We start from the raw sequence: 23,219 nt of genomic DNA, 5'->3' as shown, positions 1-23,219 counted from the left end.
GCTGGCTATTGTTGAAATCTTACAATCCCAATGTAATTGAATCTGAAGAGTGTGAAAGTTATTTTTCCTGCCTTAACATGTCAGAAGGGAACAGAATTTAAAGCAACTTGATAATAATGGCAAACACTTTCTTTTATTGCTTTTAAATATATAAAAAAGCTAATAATGGCAGGAAGAAATAAGAATGGTACTAAAGCCAAACACAGTAATTTCTCAGTGCAGTAACAGGTCTCTCACAACAGTCCTTAGAGAAAAACTGGAAGCTCATTCGGGATGAGGGTCTTGCTGTGATGGATAAGAAACGAAGCCTCTTCCTGCCTGAAGATGAGAACCTACGGGAAAAAGGAGACTGGAGCCAGTTTACCTTATGGCAACAAGGTAAAACATTCTGTATTTCTTCTCTCTCCTCAATTTGATCATCTCAGATTAACATAGTTTAGTAAGAAGTATCAACACAACTTTTTCTAAAACTGTTTTTGTGATCAGTATGTACAGAGGAAGGGAATTGATAGAACAGTGTTTGGGATCCCTGTGACCATGAGCAGGAGTTCTTCATTCTAAACCATGTTGTCTCCAAATACCTCTAAGGGTCCCTTGAGTATGGTAACTGCTCAATGAGTGCACTCCTCTTCTGGCATAATGCATAGTACAGGGTAAGCCTGAGGGAAGATGGGGACCTGGGAGAAGGCACATCCTCACTTCTGGGTTGCCAGCTAGGGGAGCTCTGTCATTCAGAAACAGTGTGAGCAAAAGAATATGACTTTATTATGCCTGCTGCCCTGCCCCTGAGCTGTGCACTGGGAGGCCAAACTCTTGGAATGACCTTAAATTCTTATAAAACTCCACATATGAAAGAGTATTGTAAAATAAAATATTAAAAGCAAATTTATATCAAAATATAATCTGGTGTTTAAATTTTATGATACTGGGGGAATTTTAAATCTTTTTTTTTCCTATGCATCCACACTAGTGATTATACATTTAAAATAACACTTTTTAAATGGTAGAAAGCCTGGTGTTCACAAATAATGTAAAAGTAAAATGTGTAGGCTGCTATGAAATTACAACTTGGAGTTACTTAGCTTGCATAGTCCTAAAATGAGAACAGTAATATTTACCTGTCTCTCAGTGTCAGGTCTTTTGCAGCTTTGTTGCTCTTCTGCAAAGCAGAAAATGTAAATGTTCATTCATTGCTCTTACCAATGCTCTATCCATTATTTTCACTAGGAAGAAAAAATGAGAATGCTTGTAAAAGTGTTCCGAAAACGTGTGCTTTATTGGAAAGATTCCCAGAAGCTACTGGCTGCAGAAGAGGGCAGGTACCTGGCAAACTTCTTCATTTTGCAAATTCATAATGGTGGGAGCAGGTGATTTTGAGGAATAGAGGGACATGTATAGAGGAATGCACAATTTTGGTATATTTAATGATGCCTCAAGCACGCAATAAACTTAACAATAAAAATATTTTAACTGTCAACAAATACCAGGTGAAATATGTTAGCTGAAGCCTTTCTGTGGACTCTTTAGTTGAGCCATTTTACCTTATGTTTCCTGGGAGCTCATGGTAGGTAAGTAGTTATTTGCCATGGGTCCAATAAGTAAAGCCTTACTAAGCCTCAGCCTGAAGTGACCTGATCTGACCCATAGCCTAACCTCCTTTGAGCAGGAGGTTGGATTAGGTCCTTTCTAACCTGAGCTTTATTTTCTGATCTGAACCTAACTTCACATGACTAATTTAGGGAGCCACATTCTCACTGTGATAAATTTCACCTGTCTACCCCAACCTGGCTGCATTAGCCGGAGGGAGGATCACCTTGTGGAAGCCAAATAGTGCTGCCAGATGCTTCTTTCCTGAAGGTGAAGGAAAGAAATTTTACATCCATGAGTGTGGGTGCCAACAGCACAACATCACGTGCCTACAATGACTATTCAGTTATCAGTAAACCTCACTTAATCATGCAGTAGACCTGTATAAGTCAATGCACATGCATTGGTTTTGTAGGACATAAGTTTTCATTTTTTCCAAGTTATTATATTTTGTCTACAACGACTATGTGAGAATATTCTTCACATGGCAAAATTAAGGATGCAAAAGTTGAAAAGCACAGTGCTAATGTAGCCCTAATTCAGACCCTTGAGTGTATGTGTTCATTTTTTTGACCAGTCCCTTGCTTTTGATGCGCAGAACTGCACTGGGTGGCTACTGCTGTGGGAATGAACAAAGCTGTTGTTCCATGGACTGGTTGCAAAGGCAGGTTATAGTGAATATAACTGATTAGAACTCATCACACTCAATGTGGCTATGAGGAAACTGCTCTCAGTCACATCCAGAGCCAGTGGATCTGTCCCTGAGAGCAGATTCTCTTGGAGAGCTACTGTTTTGTTCGTAATTTCTTGGTGCCCTACATGTTATCTCCATGATATGATTTGCAGAGATGTTGTATATTTACAGCTGTAGCTGTAGTCACATGTTTTGAACATATAAATGTAAAATAATCTGAAAAGTCATGCTTTTTTTTAGAAGTCTAAAAAAGTTTTGCATCCACTATCATGAAATGCCTAGGGCAATTTTAGTTTTATGCCAGCCATGACTCAGATGTTGCTGCTAAAATAAACTTAAAATATCAGCTGATTCCTAGTCACATATGGAAGCACCACTAAGCAATGGGAACAAACACAATCAGGAAATAAGGAATTCTGTGGTGAATAGACTTTTTGGGTGCTTTGGTCACTTCATGCGGTGACCAAGATAAATGAAATGTAGAATAATGAACTACCTGTTCAGTGCTGCTAAGACACTGTCTAGAACAGTAGGAAGTGATCAAAATTGTAACATTCTTCTTAAAAATAGCAGTAAACTAAAAGTATCACAGCTAGTTTTAATTCTGAACATTTCTTACATTGCAGCCATAGTACAACTCATTGGTAGTTTAGAACAATTTACCTCTAGCACTTGAGCATTTGAGCAGGCAAATATAATTCACAGACATATCCAGACTGATCTGCAAGGGCAGATCACGTACATGACAGCAATCAATGTTCAGTGCTGGCATATTGGCATTACAGAAATTGTTTAGCTCAGATATTAGTAAGCATCCTGCATCACCAGTTGTTTGCATTGTGTCAGGGTCTAACACATCACAGGTAGCAGAGTTGGGTGGGAGGATCTGTGTTCACCACAGCCACTGGAGCTCATCACTTGCTGTCATAAGAAATTGCCAGTAAGCTGAAACCTCAGCTTAGAGGCACAAAAAAAACCCCTCAGAAAAGAGGCATACGCTGTCTTCTGCTGGTTTTGTTAACAGTTGAAGAGCATGTAACACCTTAATCTGCAAGATTTACCGAAACTACTCTGTCCCAGCCAAATGTGCAGATTTCTCACTTGAAAAGGTGCTTCTCATCACTGTAATGCATTATTCATGCTTCCTGTGCCCTGAGTTGTCATAGAATGAATCAAAAAGGTCGAGGTGAAAAGGGACCTGTGGAGATTACCCTTGCTTAAAGTATGATGAATTAGAGCATGTTGCTGTGTCCAGCCAGGGTTTGAATGCCCCTGAGGATTGACACTCTACAGCCTCTCTGGGCAACCTGTTCCTGTGTACAGTAAAAAAAGTGTTTCCTTATGCTTAAATGGCATTTGCTGTGTTTCAATCTGTGTCCATTGCCTCTTTGCCTTTCCCTGGATGCCATTGAGAAGAGCCTGCCTCTGCTTTCTTCACTCCTCTCATCAGGTATTTAAATGCATCGATAAGATCCTTCCTTGAACCTTATGTTCTCCAGGCTGAACAGTCCCAACTACCCCAACAGTCCCCCTTGTATGTTAGATTCTCCCATCCCTTAATCCCCTTTATACCCTTCACCTGCTCCAGTGTGTCCATGTTTTCCCTCACAGTAGGTAGCACAGAACTGTCCAACATTTAAGACATCTCATGAACTCTTAGGGGAAGGATAACCTCCTTTAGTGGGCTGCCAGAGCTCTCCATAATGCAGCCCTGGAAGCTGTTGGTGGCTTTGCTGCAATGCTGGCTCCTGTTTAATTTGGGCACTGTGAGGACCCTTTGAGGGCCCCCCTCTGAGGACCCCACAGTCTCTTTCTAGAAAGTTGCTTTCCAGACAGTTGTCCATCAGCCTGTATTGGTGCATGCCTCCCTAGTGCAGAATTTTATGCTGCCTTTTGTCAAATATTTTAAGATTAAGTGTTTCCTCCTTTCTCCATCCTGCCAAAGTCTTTATGAAAGGCAGGAAAAAAAAAAAAAAAAAGTAGTGTATTGGCCATTCCTATTCAATTTTCTATCATCTGCAAACTTACTGAGGGGGATGCACTCTGTCCCATCTTCTGAGTCAATGTGAAGCTCTTAAACAGTGCTGGACTCAATACTGAGCCCTGGGATGCACCTCTGATGAGTGGCCTTCAGCTGGACTTTGTGCCTCTGATCATAACTTGTTGAGCCTGGCTTAAATGCCAGGTTTCAATCCTCTTCACTGGGAACTTATCTAGACTCTATTTCCTCACTTTGTTGATTAGGATGCTTATGGCAGACTGTTCAAATACTTAGTGTTGAGATAAACAATATCCACCAAGCTAGAAACCTCACCACAGAAAGCTGGTAAAGTACAGAATCCCCTTCATAAACCCATACTGGCTACACCCAGGTATTCTTTTCCTTCATGTGTTTGAAAATTGTTTCCAGGATTTCTTGTTCCATCACCTTTGGCTGAGGTGAGGCTGACTAGACAGTAGCTCTTCAGACCATCCTACTTGTCCTCTTGAAGATAGCAACATTTCCTTTCTACCAGGGGACCTCTGCTGGTAGCAGTGACCTTTCAAAGACTGCATGGATTATGTATGGATTCACATAATCCATTTCCCTCAGGCCTCATGGATGGATCCCATCAGGACCCATGAACCAGATTGCTGGGTTTGTTTAAATGTTCCCTAACCTGATCCACAGAAGATCAATCATCAGTGCTCCAGTGTTCTGTTTCACTGGTCTCAGGTGCCTGCAACTCCTGAAAGTCAATCAGACCAATAAAGATTGAGGCAAAGAAGACATGTAGTGCCTCAGCCTTTTCCATGTCCTTTGTCGTCAGATATTCTGTCATGTTAAGTAGGTGGGCATGTTTTCTATAGACTTCCTTTTATTGCTGAGATATTTGTAGGAATCTCTCCTGTTATCCTTCAGTTCTATCTCCAGATTCAGCACCAGGAGAGCTTTGACTTTCCCAGCCTCATCCCTGCCCTTGCAGAGAGTATCTCTACAGTCTTCCTGGGTAACCTGACCCTGCTTCCACTTCCTGTATGCTTCCTTTTTGTGTTTTGTTTTTTTCTGGTTGCCTTGCTTCCTGCACATAGGAATTATTGACTTTGGACAAGGTGCTACTTAAAAATCAACCAGCTGTCCTAGACCCTCTTCTCTCATGGGATTTTTCCCAGCAGATCCCTGAGCAAGACCAAATCTGCTCTCCTGAACTGTGGGTAGTAATTCTGCTTTTTTACTTTCTCCATCCTCTCGTGATCTTGAGCTCCACCTTCTCAGGCTTGCTACAGCCAAGGCTGACAGTGACCTCCACAGACATGTCATCTGAGAGGGGCTGGCCAGTCTGATGAACACAGACTTGTGTCTCCTATTGTGCATCCTTTTAAATCTCTTCATAGGAAAAAAGGTGTTTTTCTGACTGTAGGAATAAGATAATTATTTTCAGCCTGAAATGTGAACACTGGTTATTTTAAGTAAAAATTAAAACTGTGTACTTTCACACACAAACGGTTTCACACACACACCACAAGACATATGTTTTGTAGTATTAAATGCCTTTAGGATATGAGAACTGCTGCTGAAACTCAAACAAAAGATGGCATTACACTTTTCACCCATCACCAAGGATGAGACTAAATGAAGTCCTGACTCTCTGCAGCATGGTTGTGAAGTGAAATGTGTTAAAAAATGTGCCTTTCTCTTCTTGCAGATCAAATATTCTATCATGCACCCAGGGACTCATGTCTGGCCCCACACAGGGCCCACCAATTGTCGGCTGAGGATGCATTTGGGCTTGGTGATCCCTAAGGAAGGCTGCAGAATACGGTGTGCCCAAGAGCACAGGTATGGTTCCAATATTGGGGGGTTTTTTTTACTGTTTTGGGAGGAAGGGCCTTGCTTGCTTTCTTGGTTGTTTTTTTGGGGTTTTTTTTCCCACTTTCCTCAAGGCTGAAGAAGGGATGGGACTGCATGTAGTTAAAAAAAAAGAAAAAAAGGGATTGTTTTGATGACCAGGATGTGTAATATATCTCATTAAACAGGCAATTCGCACTCTGACTCATGGTAAAAACTTATAAATATCAATTCTGAAACAGTGTCAGGGGAACCTTTTGAGACAAACCTGTTCTTCCTTGCTATGGCATGGAAATAACGGTGGGTTTGGTCAATGGGGTCTCTGTTTACTTTTACAATGCCAACCTACAGAGTTGGCTTTACAATGCTGCCAACAGAGTTCCCGTAGTTATTTTGATTTTGGAGAGACATAGAATTAGTTGCTGCTTTGGCAGAAGCTGACTAAGATACAACTACATTTTCACTGCTGTGACAGAATACCATGGTACTTCCAGAAGAAGCCTCCTTTTCAGTTTGTATTATTTGTTATAATTCAGTTAAAATATTCCAATTGAAGTTGATCTCAGGATGAAGACATCTGTGAAGTTTTAGGCCCAATGAATTACTCAGGTGGCAATTTTATTTTAAAGTGTACTTCAAGGGAAGTTTCTTACCCATGAGGGAAAAATTGTACTGAATTTCAAGTCAGTTTTATCTCTGTTTGCTCAGTCCAAATGAAATTAAATGCAATAGCTTATACATTTACAATCAGGGCATATGCTCCCCTTAGAAAGCTGGGAAAATGCTAAGTTTTTTGTATTATGTTATTAAACACAGAAAGAAAAATGTAGTGTTAACTTTATTGCTTATTGCTTGCAGGCTAAATTTGTCTGGACTTAAGAGAAGTATTAATATCTTTACATATATTTTGATTAATATATTAATTAATATAATAGTTTAATTAATATCTGATTCTTAATATCTGTACATATATTTTGAAAGATTGTGCAGCTTCTGAAGGCTACAAGTGCTAATTTTGAGTTATTTTCAATGTAATAATATAATTAATGGTAGAAATATAATTAATTTGATATTGAGAAAGGAAATGCTACTCCTGTCTGCATGACTGCAATACATAGCAAAGGAGGTTTTTTTAATAACATTTGAAAACAACCACAACCGGAAATCTTTGGAATTTTTGAGGATAGAACTATCCAGCTGTTAGCAACAAAAAGTGTTGTTGCTATACTCTCCTGCCAACATGTAGCTTATAGTCAGTGTTACAACCTACACTACCTACATCTAGAAAGTGACAGACATTTTTTTCCAGCATCCAGTCCAATATCCAAATCAAGTTGGGTGGAGGGGGACGTAGCTAATTGCCCTAGAAGACTGATATAGAGGCATGGAGTCTTTCCACTTTAGGACATTAATGTGAATTCAGATTGGTGGTGACTGCAAGGCATTACCATTTCATGGCTGTTTAGTAGCTAGTGTGAACAAAATAGTGGTTTTGCTCTGCTGCCAAGAGAGCAGGTGTCCACAGCTCACCACCTGTTATAAGGCTGCCACCCTTCTTTGTTTTAACCTGGACAGAAGGGATAATCCTGTGGAGAAAGAATTTAACAACCTCCTTGGTAGACACACTCCCTCAAAGTCAAGAGCAGAAAAATGCCTGTTGCTGCAGACAGAACGTAGAGCATGTCAGTGTCCAGGTTCCAGAACCTGGGTCAGTCTTATGCATCAGACATATTCATTTAACACATAAAGCACTCAAGAGCTGACTACAACTTCTGCTGAAATGTGTTAAGATCAATTGCTTACAGCAAGAGCTGTACACTCAGAAACAAGGGCGAGATTTTCCCTGGAAGCACTCAAAGTGTGTCAGCTGCTGGCAGTGAAAGGGCTTTTACATATCCTTCCCCTGTGGCAGAGGGGGTGTCTGAACTACTGGCAGAGGGAATGGTGCCAGGAGGAAGACTTAGCTTGAGCAATTTCCATTCCTTTCCCTGTGGTGCTTCAGAGCAGTGGTAAACTGGTGGTTTCCAGTAGGAGAGCTGGCTGGGAGAGGAAGATTACCATCATGGCTTTTCTGGCCTCCTGTGCCACTGCTGGGTCTGTGAGAGAGAGAACAGAAACAATGAGAATTTCATGCTTGGTTACCTCTGTGCCACCCTCTCGGGGGTCTCTGTGGTCATGATGACCCCGAGATGTGTTAGAGAGTCTCTTTTCCCAGCCCAGCAGCCGAAGAAGGAGTCAAGATTCTTCTGTTCTTATTCTCAAGGTTGTTTATTATTTGTTGTCTATAACATTCTTTCTCTGACCCACTGAGGTCTGTCTGGCAGGTTGGGCTGAGGCACACTGTCTGCCCTCGGGGCAGTGTTATCTTTTATACTAAAAACTACATGTACTTTATTTACAATAATTTTCCAATACCTATCACCTATGTTAGACAGTTTGTCTCTACCCTAAACCAATCCAGAAGTGTCACCATCACAGCAGAAGATGGAGGCCAAGAAGAAGAAGGAGCAATGCAGGACACGCCCAGATTCCTCCATCTTGCCTCCTGAACCCCCATTCTAAAAACCCCAAAATTCTACATTTCACCCTGTGATAAACTCACTAACATTCTATTCAAACTCTTGTGGCTGGTAGATCTTCATACAAAGTTGGTAATTAGCCATTTTTTCCAGTGGCTAAAATCAAAGGCACAGGTGTTTTTAACTCCATGCCTGTCAGGGTCTTGAGTCCTCCAGGGCAGCCAGAGGAATTTCCTGGGTTCTGACACTGTGACTGTGTTCACAGGGGTCTTGGGATAAGGGAAGAGACAAGGATCTGACTCCATGTTTCAGAAGGCTTGATTTATTATTTTATGATATATATTATATTAAAACTATACTAAAAGAATAGAATAGAGGATTTCATCAGAAGGCTAGCTAAGAATAGAATAAGAAGGAATGATAACAAAGGCTTGTGGCTTGGACTCTCTGTCTGAGCCAGCTCACTGTGATTGGCCATTAATTAGAAACAACTCTATGAGACCAATCACAGATCCACCTGTTGCATTGCACAGCAGCAGATAACCATTGTTTACATTTTGTTCCTGAGGCTTCTCAGTTTCTCAGGAGGAAAAATCCTAAGGAAAGGATTTTTCATAAAATATGTCTGTGACACAACACCACCCAGCATGGTTGTTTAGAGTGTTACAATGGAACTCATCGTTTGATGGACAGGCAAATCAGCACTGTCTAGTGCTGTTTTACTCCTTCATTTACAGATGAGCTTTTTGCATCTGTTTGGAGTTGGTGTATCTTGCAGTTGAGGGCCTCAAAGATGATCAGAGGGATGAAACATTCTTCTATGAGGAAAGGCTGAGAGAGCTGGGGTTGTTTGGCTTTGAGAAGAAAAGGGTCCAGAGAGACCTCATGATAGCCTTTAAGTACTTGAAGGGAGCTTTTAGGAAAGATTGGGACAGTTTGTATCAGATAGATTGCAACAAGACAAGGGGTAGTGCTTTTAAACTTAAAGAGGGTCGGTTTAGATTATATATAAGGGAGAAGTGTTTTATAGAGATGGTAGTGAGACACAGAAACAGGTCACCCATAGGAATTATAGATGTTCCATCCCTGGAAACATTCAAGATCAGGCTGGACAGGGCTTTGAGCAGCCTGATGAAGACGTTACTGCTCATTGCAGGTTTTGCCTTTAAAGATTTTTTCAACACAAACTATTACGATTCTATGTTTCTTGTTCTGTATAGCATTGATAATTTTAGGTCACTTGGCCATTTTTAAGTCCCAGCTCTGTAAAGTGCAGGGTACAATGCACAAAAGTTGTAGGTAAATAATATCCAATTATCATAATCCAACATTGCTATCAAGGAAGGTAACCTTATCTTGAAATGAAGGTGAAGCTAGAGCCATTGTGCAGAAGCCAGTCTGAGATCTCACCTTTAACAGGTGACACTAGAGCTGATATGGAGAATTATCTGGAAACTACCCCAAAGTGGCTCAGCACCAGACCCGAACAATATGGTCCCTGTGTTACCACTGAGAAGTGTTTCTCACACCATCAGGCTTCTAGAAAATATTTATTTGCATGCTAATGGTGGGGTTTGTAGCCTTTTCAAAAGGGGCTAATAGTCCCGTCAGCTTTATGACTTTTTCTTTGTTGTGCAAAACAGCCGATCCCATTATGATGCAAATTATAGATCCCGGGTTTTAACCTTTGAAGCTACTTCATCTGGGTGCCTGGGTTTTTATTGTCCTTAACTGAGTTGCACTTTCAGGCTATTTAGAGCAGTTCTTTTCAGGCTTGATTTAATTAAAAAAAAAAAAAAAAAGAAAAAGAAAAAAAAAAAACCCAGAAAAAAAAACCCTAAACCAATGGAAAACCCAGCTACTCCCCCAACAAGAAAAACAAGACCAGATATCAATTGCTCCAAACAAAGCAAAGCCAAATCCCCCAACCCTCCCCACCAAACACCCCTGGTGCCACCTCCCAGAAAAACCCTACTCAAATCCACCCAAAATCAACCTCCCCAAAAAAACTCCAAAAAACCCCAGAAGAAAACCCCCCCAAAAAAAACCAACCCCAAAACACCAAACCAAACTAATAATACAACCCAAAGTCTGCTTGATTTTTTTTACCACATTTAGCATTGCAAATGGTTTACTGCCATGGACTTTAATAAAACCAACGTAACTTTAGTGCAGTACCAGTAACTCAGGGTCTGTGTGACATACAACATTTTCATTACCAGATAACTGATGTGGTAGCAAAAAACTCCACATGTTCATATCTGAAACCTGCAAAACGCTGTTTATCTGGGCCTTTAAGGCATGTGCAAGTCAGTGTGAAATTTTTTTTACTATGTTATGCTCTCTGGTTTCTCTACTCTTGTTGAAATTATGTTTAGCTGATTATTTCAATTGATCTATTTCAATTTCTTTTCAGAACATTACAGCACAGCCCCATAAATTTTGATGGTTACTTTTTCCTTTTGCTGAATTAAAAATATGGAGATGAATTGGAAGTATGAACCTGGTTTTCACCCTGTTTTTGAAAAAGAAAATTGTTTTCTCAGTAAATGAATACAGCAGAATGAGCTTAAGTAATGCATTTCCATCTTGGATGGCAAGGCCTTTGTTTCTTTACTATTTTTACTGTTCATAGTGCTTCCTTCCCTCTGAGGGCATCCATCCTCTTGGATTGCTTCAGCTCCTGAGGGATCCTGTTAAAAAAATTGAATGTGTGTTCATGGTAGAGTGACTTTAGGAAGGAATGTTCCTTTGACTCTTGCTACCTTGACTGGTATTCATCCAGTCTCACCTGGAGGTTTATAATCAGGTGTTCAACTTCTCTTCAAAATTATGAATCCAGGTCTCAGCAGGCTGGAGAAGCTGCCAGCTGAAATGTGATGAAGTTCAATAAATGCAAAAGCAAAGCCCTGCAGCTGAAAACAGATAAACACCTGGCAGCTGCAGTGGCTGGGTGATGACTGCCTAGAAAACAGCTTTGCAGAAAAGGGCTTAAGGGCCCTAGGGGCCAAGTTGAACATGACTTATAATCTTCTTTTGTATTGATGAAGTCTAGCTGTGTACTGGACTGTGTTAGTAAATTTGTAGGAAACAATTTGAGCAGTACAATTTTTTCCTCTCTCTTCTGCATTCAAGACACTACCTCCGGAGTACAGTGTCCAGTTTGGGATATTTTAGTACAAAAAAAGTCATTGATAAACTAGGAGGACTCCAGTGGAGGATGGATAAGATAAGATGATTAGGAGGAGAAACTCAACAAACTGGTTTGGAGTCTGGAAACCAGAAGGCCATAGAGTAGCCTAGTTACTTCTTAACTACTGAGGGGTGACTGTGAGGAAGACGGAGCCAGACTCTTTTCAGAGAGGTGCAGTTGTAGAATGAGAGGCAATGAACACAAGTGACAGTGAAGGAACTTTCATCTAGGTAAAAGGGAGTTTTCACAATAAGATGGTAGAGTGCTCATGGTTGCAGATATCTCAGGCTCTTCACGAGTGGATTTTTAATATTTCATCTAACCTCAAAGTTGGATCTGACTGCAGTGAGTCCTTCTATGAACAGAGCCTTGGACTACACGACCTTCCAAAGGCATTGTTCTGATTTTTAGAAAGAGCAAATTGATTTAAAATAATTTATTTTTTAACTGTATGACCATGTTACTAGTCATTCCCTCAGTTTCCATCACTTATGTACATCACTGATGTGTCTGATTAGAAATGAAGAAAAGTGGATTATCACACCAGTACTATATTCACTCAAGTATTTAAAAGTATAATAAATAACATACACCATAGATGTCTGAATGTGTTTGTGAGCATAACTGTGCAGAATGAGGGGGAAGGATCCCTCAATAATATAAAGGTCCATTAGACTAATCTTTCTGTAGTTTCTTTAAAGCTCCCATACTCCAGTCTCTCTGGATTAGGCAGTGAAATCTTGACTATGAAATCTGTACTGTTTAAATCTTTCTCACATGTCAAAGAGCATCTTCAGAGCTGATCTGTAGCTTACCTGCTCCATGGCCCTTCAAGTACACTAAAGTATGTTCTTTTTTGTTTTGCAGAGACTGGGAAGAAGGGAAGGTTCTTATTTTTGATGACTCCTTTGAACATGAAGTATGGCAGGATGCTGAAAGTTACCGCCTGATATTCATTGTGGATGTGTGGCACCCTGAGTTAACAGTTCAACAGAGGCGTACTCTTCCTGCTATTTAGGGGCTTTCTTCTGATGTGTGGAGCAGAGGAGTATTAACTCCTTTGGAGTATGAAAATAGGATTAATTTATCCAGCATACAAAGTATACAAGCATTTTAAGGGTAAGGAAAGATAAGGATGACATTCTACAATCAAAGTGGACTTGGTTTAAAAGCAGAAAGAAGCCATGTTTTGTTTCATACTGATACAGCACTGATGTGTATTGTTTTTCTGGCTGCAAGTCTGAAAACACAAGTTTTGTCAGCCAAAAAGCAATAGATCTGGATTTTCAAGCTGAGGAATGTGCAGATGTTTTTGCCATGCCTGTATTTTCTTTACAAAACCAGTCAGTCAGTCACCTGCTTGACTGTGTTTAAGCACATGATTTATGATTTTATATCTAGGGAATATTTCCTGGCCTTCTGTCTGGGAAGCAACATGTAAGATATTTCCAAACATATGAACACAACTGACTTTGAAAATCAATATGCAGGTATGATGTTAGCTGCTTTAGGCATAGAACATGTCCCTATGTTATCACTGTAGATAATGTGAATGGATTATGTGTGTTTTGTACTTTTTCTACCTGAGTAACTGTATTTTTCTAGCTTAATTATGAACAAATCTCCTTTAATTAACCACTATTTTTTTAAAAGGTGATATATATACAAATGTGTCTCTAGCTATCAGCAGAAGGAAAACACTATATATGAACAAATTTAATTTTTGCCAAGTGTGGCCTTCTTTTGCCTTCCTGGAAATGTAAACAGAAACTTGCATAATAGCTGCCTAGTGAAACTTTGTTCTTCTAAAACAGAATAGTTCTCTTAGTTAGCAGGTGGCCTTCAGTTTGATAATGTGATTTTGGAAAATGCTGAGCAAATCTGACATTTTGAAGTACTTGACCATTCTTAGGATTATATGGTGAGCTGCTGTTTCTCCTATCATTACAAAAGCTTCTGGTGTGATATCCTTTCTCTACCCACCAAGGGTCTGGGGCCCCTCCTTCCAGGGGCTCTTCCTTGGCTGCCCTTGGGTGATCGTTCAGCAGAAAAAAAAAAAATGTATGAAGAATTTCTTGTGCTTTGGGCAGAAGGCCAAGGTCCAACTTGGCTTCCTGCTGGAATGCAGAGCAGACAAAGACCTTCAAGTTATTACCTTGTATTAACTTCCACTGCCAGCATCCTGCAGAGTGCTAGAATGATCCTATAATTGACCTCATGCCATTTTCCTTGTCTTGAAATGCGTGACATAATGCTGAAGTAGTCTGATCCCGGTACTGTTTACAGTGTACTCTGTGTTTACCATACAGAATTCACTATATGATAAAAAGGCCTATTTTCAAGAAAGAAAACTAGTTAGATGTTTAAGCAGATGGCAGATCTTTTAGGTCTGTACTGTTTAATGGAAGCTGGGAGTGTACAGGACCCTTCACTTTTAACTTCTAAGAACACTAACAGGAGAGAGAGAGCAGAGATTGCACTGCTGATGTTTGTGGCTGGCTTTATCTCAGCCACAGCACCAGCTGGGTGTGGACAGGGGTGCTAGGATGCTCTGGGCATCATTACTGAGGGTTGTGAGTGACAAACACTAAGCAAGGAGGCACTGAGATTACTTATTCTCTGCAGCTTTGACTTTCTCATCCAAAAGACATGGAACAGTTTTTATTTGTGTAGTACTCAGTGGTTTATTACTGCAGAGTCTACATCATGGCATTGTAGTATCGTGACCTGAATGTCACATTTGCTGAAGCAAACTGCAGATAAGAGCTTTGCATTCCCATAAACTGAATGCTTTTCAGATTCTTGTATTTTACTAGGTCATTAAATCTTCTAATGCCATATAACACATGGTGACTGCACCATAAATTAGTGTGTACAGTTTCTGGAAGTGTGCACTTTAATTTCCTTTTTTGAATATTAAACTGATAAACCCTGTCTATTCAAAAGTCACTTTTAGACAGCTAAGATAATTAGGTTTTAACGTGTTGTCCATATCAAAAATAATGAAACTATACACAAAGTACCAGAAAGTAACAGTTCTCAGTTAATAATAATGAAAAACTTTAAAGATTTATAAGTTTCCCATAATATAAAAATGCATTTGGAGATCATTTGGAGAATCATGCAAAACTGGAAATAAGGTACTTTTTGTGGGGGATAAAAGAGTAAAATATTTTTTAAATATCCCATTAGCTGTCAAGTCAGAACCTATATTTTATATCTTTTTGAAGTGATCAAGCAGTACAAATTATAAGATAATTCTCTAAAATAAAGACTGTGTGTGTAAAGAAAAAAATCAAGAACTTCTTAAACAAAATTGATGATTTAGGAATATTTTTATTAATGTTGAATTTTAGTTTCTATTGCTCAGAGTAAATGCTAAAGGAGTGGTAAAAGCTTTAGAGCTTTATTTATGAAAATCCATGCCGTCCTTCAGATTGTTTCATTGTTCCTTTTTTAGGCTCCTACTTTATCTTGTCCAATTGCAATTGGCAAATAGATAAAATTGGCAAATAGATAAAAGTAATGTCCCCAAGATGTGTGTGTGCCAGAGCAGCACTGTTTATTAGATTGTGTAGTGATACATTAGCCATTTAAAAAATCTTAAGTGCCTCAAATAAGACAAGGTGTTCCTGCAAAACTGAAGGGAATCTATTCTATGCCCACCTGTAAGGGAGCAGAGAGTGGATAATTTTGTTAGGTACAGTTACTGGATTAGCTCTGTATGTGGGGAGGATATATAGAGCAGAAATTCTGCAGTGAATTACTGGCATATTGTTTTAGGTGTTCCTGTTTGCCAAGTGGTATTCTGTCTTGGAAAAGCTTTTCAACATTGGAAATGCCAAGGGAGGAAGTGAAGTGTTTTTTTCAATGGAAATCCATTGCAATTTGCATTTTTTTTTGTTAGATTTATTTACAGAAGGAAATGGCAGACAAGGGCAATATAGTTTGTAACACAGTATGTACTCATGACCATGCTCCTCCCTGAGTGTTGTTACCTTGCTTGCACAGAATCTGTGTAAGAGCCTACAGTTAAATGCAGGCTTCATACGGTTATATACAAGGCATCATATGTATTTATTCGTATCACAGTTAAAGGAAGTAAATCATTTATCCTTTGTGAGGTTTGATCCTCAAGGACTAGATTTCAGTGGTATTTGCACTTCTTGGGCAGGTCAAGACCCACTTTAATAAATAGTGATTGTAATAGATCATCACAAAGATTCAATGGCAGTGGGGGTAAGTGTATTAACAAAGAAAAATTGTAAACCAAAGTAATTCTTCCTCAATGCTGCAGTATAATAGCAAATGTCTATCTTTTTTTGTCTCTTTTGGTTTTTGCTTTCTGCTTTAAGCACATTATCTTTGACAAATCCAAATGCCTTTTAGTGTCTGTGAGCCCAGGGAAGAGAAAGGAGCTGCTACCAGGCCTTGACATCCTTGTTTCCTGTAATAGGTGGTGATGATGTCAGGTAGGGGGGGGAATGGAAGAAACCCCAAAGATAAATGGGCTCAGTCATATTATTTTTTTAATGTTCCTGCAAGCTTCTGCTTCTTTTTCTCACTCCTGTGTTGCCTTGCTGGGACCATCCACAGCCTTAAAAGCTGGCTCTCTGTCATGGAGGCCAGGCTTTGTGTCAATGACATGTTGCTGCAGTAAGAGATTAGTCTGAGCGAGGTTATTCTGTACAAAAACTAGGGGGTAAATCCCAGGTGTGTTGATAGGATCTGGCAGGATGTCCTTTCTGCCCTGTGCAGCCATAAAATGTTATTGTAGATAAAGGCAGTATTTTGTTAGTCCATCCTTTAGGGCTGGCCATGTCCACTTGAACTGTATCATCACTTCAGCCTAACACTTGAGAATTCAGTGGGTGTTCCAGTGCACATTAAAAACCCTTGTGCCCATTATCATCTCATTTTCTATGTATGGTTTACACTGCTACCTTTGGTATATTATTGCCAGCTGCTTGTTCTAGTGAATTGTCAATATATGGCAATCTAATTGAAGATTTAAAGTGTGTACAGTGATTGTAACCGTTTTAAGAAATAAAGTCACTGCACATGCAATTTTATAATGATTGTTCTTTTATTTCTTTAATCTGGTTTCCATTTCAATGAAGGGATGGTACTCTCTTTGCAGCTAGAGCAAACAGAGATAAAACAAACTGATCTTTGGCATTTCAGTTCTTCTATTCTTTAACATTTCCTTCTAGCAGATACTTGTACTGGATAATTAATTCTAAGTTTTCCTTTTTCATTATAAGCATGGTCCACATCTGCAATCAGCATACCTTTCTGGCTACACTTTTCCCTGACTGCAGGAGGGGAGGGGGTAAATGGTTCTGCAGAGCTTTCATTTGCTGTTGTGACCTAAAGGAAACAATCTGGATTGAACCAATAATCACTGCTGAATTTGTCCAGTATGTCTCCCTGGAACCAGCCCCTTCACACGTGCACACACATGCACACACACATGTCTTATAGGCTCCTAAGTTGCCTGTGGAAATTTGAATCATCATTAAAATCAAGTAATTGCATTTCAAATTGTGTGTGTCTGCTGCTCACACAACTCATTCCACTTAGCTGGCAGTTTTAGAAGGGCTTCAAAAGTTGAGAACAATTTTTGCTAGATACTGAAATGTAACCCCCGTATAAGCTGCATGGATGAGGCAGTCACAACGTGTCATGTTGAATGGCATTATGCTGGCACTGGGGTTCTTTTTTAAATGCAAAATCCTTCTGTAAAACTCAAGTGCTCTATAGATGCTGATGATTTTTCCCTCTAACCCAGATTACACTTGCTGATTACAGAGTAAAGTTTAAATTTGAGATGCTTTTCTTTAAAACTCTTACAACCTTCACTTCTATAAAATGAACATCCCTGATGGAGTCTTCAGAAACACTATGAACACACCCTGGTTTCTTTAAACAGAGAATGCAGTCCCACCATTTCCAATATTTTAATGTCACAAGTCAAAGAGAAAAAAAAAACAGAAATCCAATTCTTTGTGTATGGACAGACTACTGTGTCAGTAGAAGTTTCTCAGTTCTTGTTCAGCACCAGCCCTGGGGACAGCTGGCTGGTGACACTTGTTACTGGTCAGGAAACACGAAGGACTTGTCATCAAGCGAAACACGTGTGTGTGTGCGTGTGTCTGTGTGTGGTGTGCTCCGTGGGGTTCTGCCATGGTGGAGGTCTGCTCATGGATCTCCCTGGGGCTCCTGAGAGCTCAGTCCAGAGCCAGCAGTGGCTGGGTGTTCTCACTCTCCCCCTGGTCTTCGTGTTTCAGCGTGCCGGCTTCCACCACAGACTGGGACCTGAATGCAGAAAAACACACATGATAGTAATGGCTGCTGCTGATTCACTCACCTCCCTGGGGTCCCCATGCTTCTTTTTATGATCTTTGCTTTAGTCCATTCTCATCTTTATGGCTTTTTAATTCTTTTCTGTGGAAAGAATAAAGAATTCGGGAAACACTCCTTTAAATACAAGCAGGGAAGGGAGTCGTTGAAGATCTCAAAATATTTAGTGCTTATTTAGCTTTCAAAATATTTAGTGCTTACCTACTATCCCTAGTGCTGAACATGCTCAAGAGCTTCCAGGGCAGAGCTTTCATGAGGTACCCAAGACCAATAAAGAAGATGAGGTTAATATGATGATGAGGGAGCTTCTGGTGTGCCCAGTCCTGCAGTTTATCTCCCTACCTACACCTTTGAAGTATAACTTTATTTAAAATTCATTTCTGTCTCCAAGGTGGGAAGCATATTTTATACTTTCTTATTAATGGATTAAAAAAATCCCAACATGGGAAAAATGAGTAAGCATTAGAGAAAGAGGAGCATCATGATTTCTTGCAGTAACAAAAGATGAATGGGATCAAAATTGTGGGAAAATTCAAGACTATTTAATTTTCTGAGGTCTGTGTGCTGTAATGTTTGCTTGCTGAGCTATGAAAGGAGGAGCTAATTAATTTATCCTTATATATGGAGATTTGTTATCCTCCATTTTCTCTGTTTTGGGCTAGGAGTTGCCTCCCAATTTGGAGGAGACAATGAGCAAGATCTCTGAGTGAATCTGGTACTTTTAGAAAGAGAACTTTTTCACAAGTGATGATAGAGTCATCCACACCAGGCATTCACATAGTGCATAGTATTGTTATAGAGAGCCAGTTTTCTCATGGTTAGCTTTTAGAATTAGGAGTAGCTGTCATTCCATACATGATGCATTTGTAGTTCCCAATTGTTTGTTTATGCTTTAGCTATTTTGTGAGATTAGATGTCACCTCTCTTTTGATAAGAATCCTTAATAAATTACATCCTTTGGTACTGCAGGACTGAATATCGTGACTGTGAATAACTTGTATGATAATTACTCCTATTCTTATGCCTGGAGCTTTCATTAAAGCATAATAAAAAATTTTCATTTAAAAAAAAATCTCCAAAGAAAGATAACAAAACTGGGTGCTCAATGGGAAGACTTCATGCCATAATTTTCAAAGAAATTATGTTTGCCCAAATGTTTTCACTGCGTATTTTTTACAGATATGTGACATGAATAGTGATTTATGGTTGCATTTTAATATAGAAAAGCAACTGATTTGGGAGATTATGCTAAATGGCAATTTACATATTTCTACTATGAGGCAGCAAAAAATAATCATGTGGCTTTCAAACTGTTATGGAATGGATTGAAATCACAACATCACCAGGTTTTTATTTTCTTTTTGACTACCAGATAAGATTATTATTAAATAGTACCTGATTAATACTCATCACCAGTGTATTGTTTCTGTCTGACCCACTGCCCTTCAATGTATATAAAAAGTTGTGTGTCCTTTGCAGCATTTCCCAGCTGCAAGCTGAAAGTTTCTGCTCTAAGTCAACTGTGAAAAATCTGAAAATTTTTCCTTTTGTCATCACTGCTGATCATCTCTGCTTTCATCTTATTACACACTCAAAAATTCTTGCATTCTGTAACAGCAAGATACAGGTTTCCCCACCACAATGGTACTTGGATGCACACCACCTTGGGAGCAACATAATCCCAAATTCTGTTTTCAGGTCCTATGCTGTTTCTTTTTACACAGAAACAAAACATCCAGAGCATTGAGTAAATGTGTTGTAACCCACCTGACCTCCAAAGTCCAAAAGCCATATTATTCAAAAGCCCTTCTGAATAATGTGGGGAGGGATCTAACTGAGATTTTTGTATCTACTAAGCTCTGCAGCAACAATTTCTTTTCTGTTTCTGGTAAAAGCTGCTTAGATTACTATCCTAAAATAAGCAATTCTGATATCTAACTGTAGGGCACAGTCATGGTTTGAACAATCATTGTTTTTTCCTAAGACACTACAAAAAAAGAATTTGTGTTTGGATTTCCATTTTCCAAATACGTCAGGGGTTTCTTTGCTGAAAAGTGTTTCCAGTTTTATTTTTAACTTACTTTTTATGTAGAAAATCAAAAAATCAGTCAATTCTGAAAAAGGTTCCAAAATATTTTTTTTTCACATTCTTCAGTTATGGTAAGTATTAAAAATGTAAATGGTCGGGTTTTGACGATATGAATCTATGCAGCTCACAATCTAATGTAATACCTTAGCATGAGATATATATTTCACTGGCCTAACACATCCTGAGTGTATTCTATAGCTTTACTTTATTTAATGACAGAGAAAAGATGATTTGTAGTAGGTCACACTGCAGAAAGCATTTTCAGCTGACCAGTAACTGTAGAATCACAGAATCACAGAATATGTTGAGTTGGAAAGGACCCATCAGGATCATCAAGTTCAACTTCTGATCCTAGACAGGACCATCCCCAAGAGTCACACCATGTGCCTGAGAGCATTGTCCAAATGCTTCTTGAACTCTGTCTGGCTGGTGCTGTGACCACTTCCTTGGGGAGCCTGTTCCAGTGCCCAATCACTCTCTGGGTGAAAAATCTTCTGATATCCAAAATATCCTGACTCACCTTCATGCCCTTTCCTGAGGTGCTGTGACTGGTTAGGAGAGTAAAGATATCACTACCTTCTCTTCCACTTCCCCTCATAAGGATGCTGCAGACCACAATGAGGTCTCCCCATCTCTTCCAGGATAAAAAACCAAGTGACCTCAGCTGGTCCTCATGTGGCTTCCTGTCCTGTCCCTTCACCATCTCATTCCTCCTTTGGACACTCTAAAATAGCTTAATAGCTTTATATTGTGGTACCCAAAACTGTACACAGCACTTGAGATGAGGCTGCCCCAGTGCAGAGTGGAGCAGGACAATCCCTCCCTTGCCTGGCTGGTGATGCTGTGCCTGATGCCCCCCAGGACTTGCTTGGCCCTCCTGGCTGCAGGGCACTGCTGACTCATGTTCAGCTTGCCATCAACCAGGAGCCCAGGTCCCTTTCCACAGCACTTGTCTCCAAGCTCTTGTTCCCCACACTATTCACATAACCAGGGCTGCCCCATGCCAGGTGCAGAATCCTTGTTGAACTCCATATGGTTGGTGATTGCCCATCTCTCTAATTTGTCAACATCTCTCTGCCCAGCCACCTTGCCTTCAAGGCAGTCAGCAGCTCCTCCCATTTACTGTTGTAAGTATTCCTTCAAGTCCTGCATCCACCTTGTTCAGGAAGCTATTGAAGAGCACAGGGCTGAGGATGGAGCCCTGCAGAACCCCACAAGTGACAGGCTGCCAGTCTGATGTCACCCCATTCACTGTAACTCTTTGTGCCTGACCCGTGAGCCAGTTGCTCACCCATCACATGGTGTGTTTATCCAGCTGAGTATTGGATATTTTGTCAAGAAGGACACTGTGATAGACAGCATAAAAAGCTTTGCTGAATTCCAAAAAGATTTCATTAACTAGCTTTCCTAGATCAACTAGGTGGGTTACTCTGTGGTAGAAGAAAATCTTGTTTGACACGCAAGACTTTTTCCTCATCACCACGCTGAATGTGACCAATGACTGCATTATCCTCCAGGTGGTTTTAAGTACTGCCCAGAATATTTTTTTCTGTGATTCTACTGGGCACTGAAGGGAGACTAACAGGCCTGTAGTTTCCTCCTTCTTGCCCTCCTCGAAAACTGGGACATTTGCCAGCTTTCAGTCAGCTGAGACTTCTTCAGATCGCCAAGGCCACTCAAAAATCATCTAGAGAGGCATTGCAGTGACATCAGATAACTCTTTGAGGATTCTCAGATGAATCCCATCAGCCCCTATGGATTAGCAGGGATCCAGCTGGAGCAGCAGGTCCTGCACAAGTTCAGGGTCAGCTGGGAGTTGATCATTCTCACAGTCATGGTCCTTCATCTCTGGGTGCTGAGATTCCCTGTATTTTTTGGCTATAGAAATTAATATAAGACAAATACTATTTGGAAGAAGCACCCTATCTATTGGTTTCAACTGGTTTCATTTGTGTATCTACTACACATGTTTAGTTCAAGGAAAGCAGTCACATTCCAGGTACGTGCAAATTTACACACTATTTAGGGGGGGTCTGTATGCTGTCTCTAGCACTGAGCCTAGGACTAATAGCACCCCAAGAATGTTTATTTCTCTGCCATTTATAGCACAGAGTGACCATAGATGTCTGATGATGAGACGAATCAAAACACAAGTGACTTATTTTAAAATTACTGCTCCCTGTTATAGCTGCATTAACATTTTGTTCAGAGGACTTTACAACCACATTTCACATTTTTGAGACAACCTGTTCATGGTTCTTGAAAAGGTGTGTATGTATCTAATTGCACCTTAACCTATTGAAAAATAAATTGCAGTAAGACCCCAAAGTACCTTTGCCCTGACTAGTCTTTGTAAATTGCATCTTTGCATTCAAAGCACCCTCTTGCACAACAATTTAAGCCATTTTGATTTAAAATGATAAATGAGCAGTTCAAAACGTCCCTTGTTTGGCATGCAGGGGTCAGGCTTTGGCCCTGTCAATGCAGTGGACACTGTTCTGGTGGTGTCCCATGGCCAGCAGAAGTTGTTCATGGCACCAGACAAAGGCATTTCTATTTTGCTGTCTTCCCATATCAATATGTTGTGATGGGGTGGAGTAGTAGAACATAAAGGAATCATCTCAGTGATACTCAGTGACAAAGGAGCAACAGACATAGATGGAAATACAGGAACTTGCATTTTTTACTGCAGAATGTTTAAACACTGAAACAAATTGTTCAGAGAGGTTGTGGAGTCTTCATGCTTAGAGATATTCAAAATCCAGATGGACACAATCCTGGACAACTGCTCTAGCTGACCCTGCACTGAGCAGGGGATTGGGTAGAAGATCTCCAGAGGCTTCTTCTTCAACCTTTTTGTGATTCTGTGCCCACAGAAATACCAACTTTTCTGAACCATCCCAATTCATCTTTCTCTATCCTGACAGGGCAATTATTTCCTTTAC

General features: G+C 40.0%; 2 protein-coding genes across 2 annotated transcripts in view; one reads left to right on the top strand and one right to left on the bottom strand.

Moving 5' to 3' along the window:
• The window catches only part of ASPH (aspartate beta-hydroxylase), a 114,041-nt gene extending 97,144 nt beyond the window's left edge, over positions 1-16,897 (top strand). The window contains exons 23-26 of the mRNA XM_066563462.1: positions 243-378; positions 1,228-1,319; positions 5,968-6,101; positions 12,690-16,897. Of these exons, the coding sequence (XP_066419559.1) occupies positions 243-378; positions 1,228-1,319; positions 5,968-6,101; positions 12,690-12,840 (513 nt within the window). The 3' untranslated portion in view covers positions 12,841-16,897. The remainder of the gene's footprint in view (positions 1-242; positions 379-1,227; positions 1,320-5,967; positions 6,102-12,689) is intronic.
• The window catches only part of CLVS1 (clavesin 1), a 99,032-nt gene continuing 92,702 nt past the window's right edge, over positions 16,890-23,219 (bottom strand). Inside the window, exon 6 of the mRNA XM_066563442.1 lies at positions 16,890-18,140. Coding sequence (XP_066419539.1) covers positions 18,053-18,140 — 88 coding nt within the window. The 3' untranslated portion in view covers positions 16,890-18,052. The remainder of the gene's footprint in view (positions 18,141-23,219) is intronic.

The sequence above is a fragment of the Molothrus aeneus genome, chromosome 1 (assembly GCF_037042795.1).
Source record: "Molothrus aeneus isolate 106 chromosome 1, BPBGC_Maene_1.0, whole genome shotgun sequence".
Lineage (NCBI taxonomy): Eukaryota > Metazoa > Chordata > Aves > Passeriformes > Icteridae > Molothrus > Molothrus aeneus.
The sequence above is the reverse complement of the archived record's forward strand: the minus strand, read 5'-3'. Positions and strand labels throughout refer to the sequence as shown.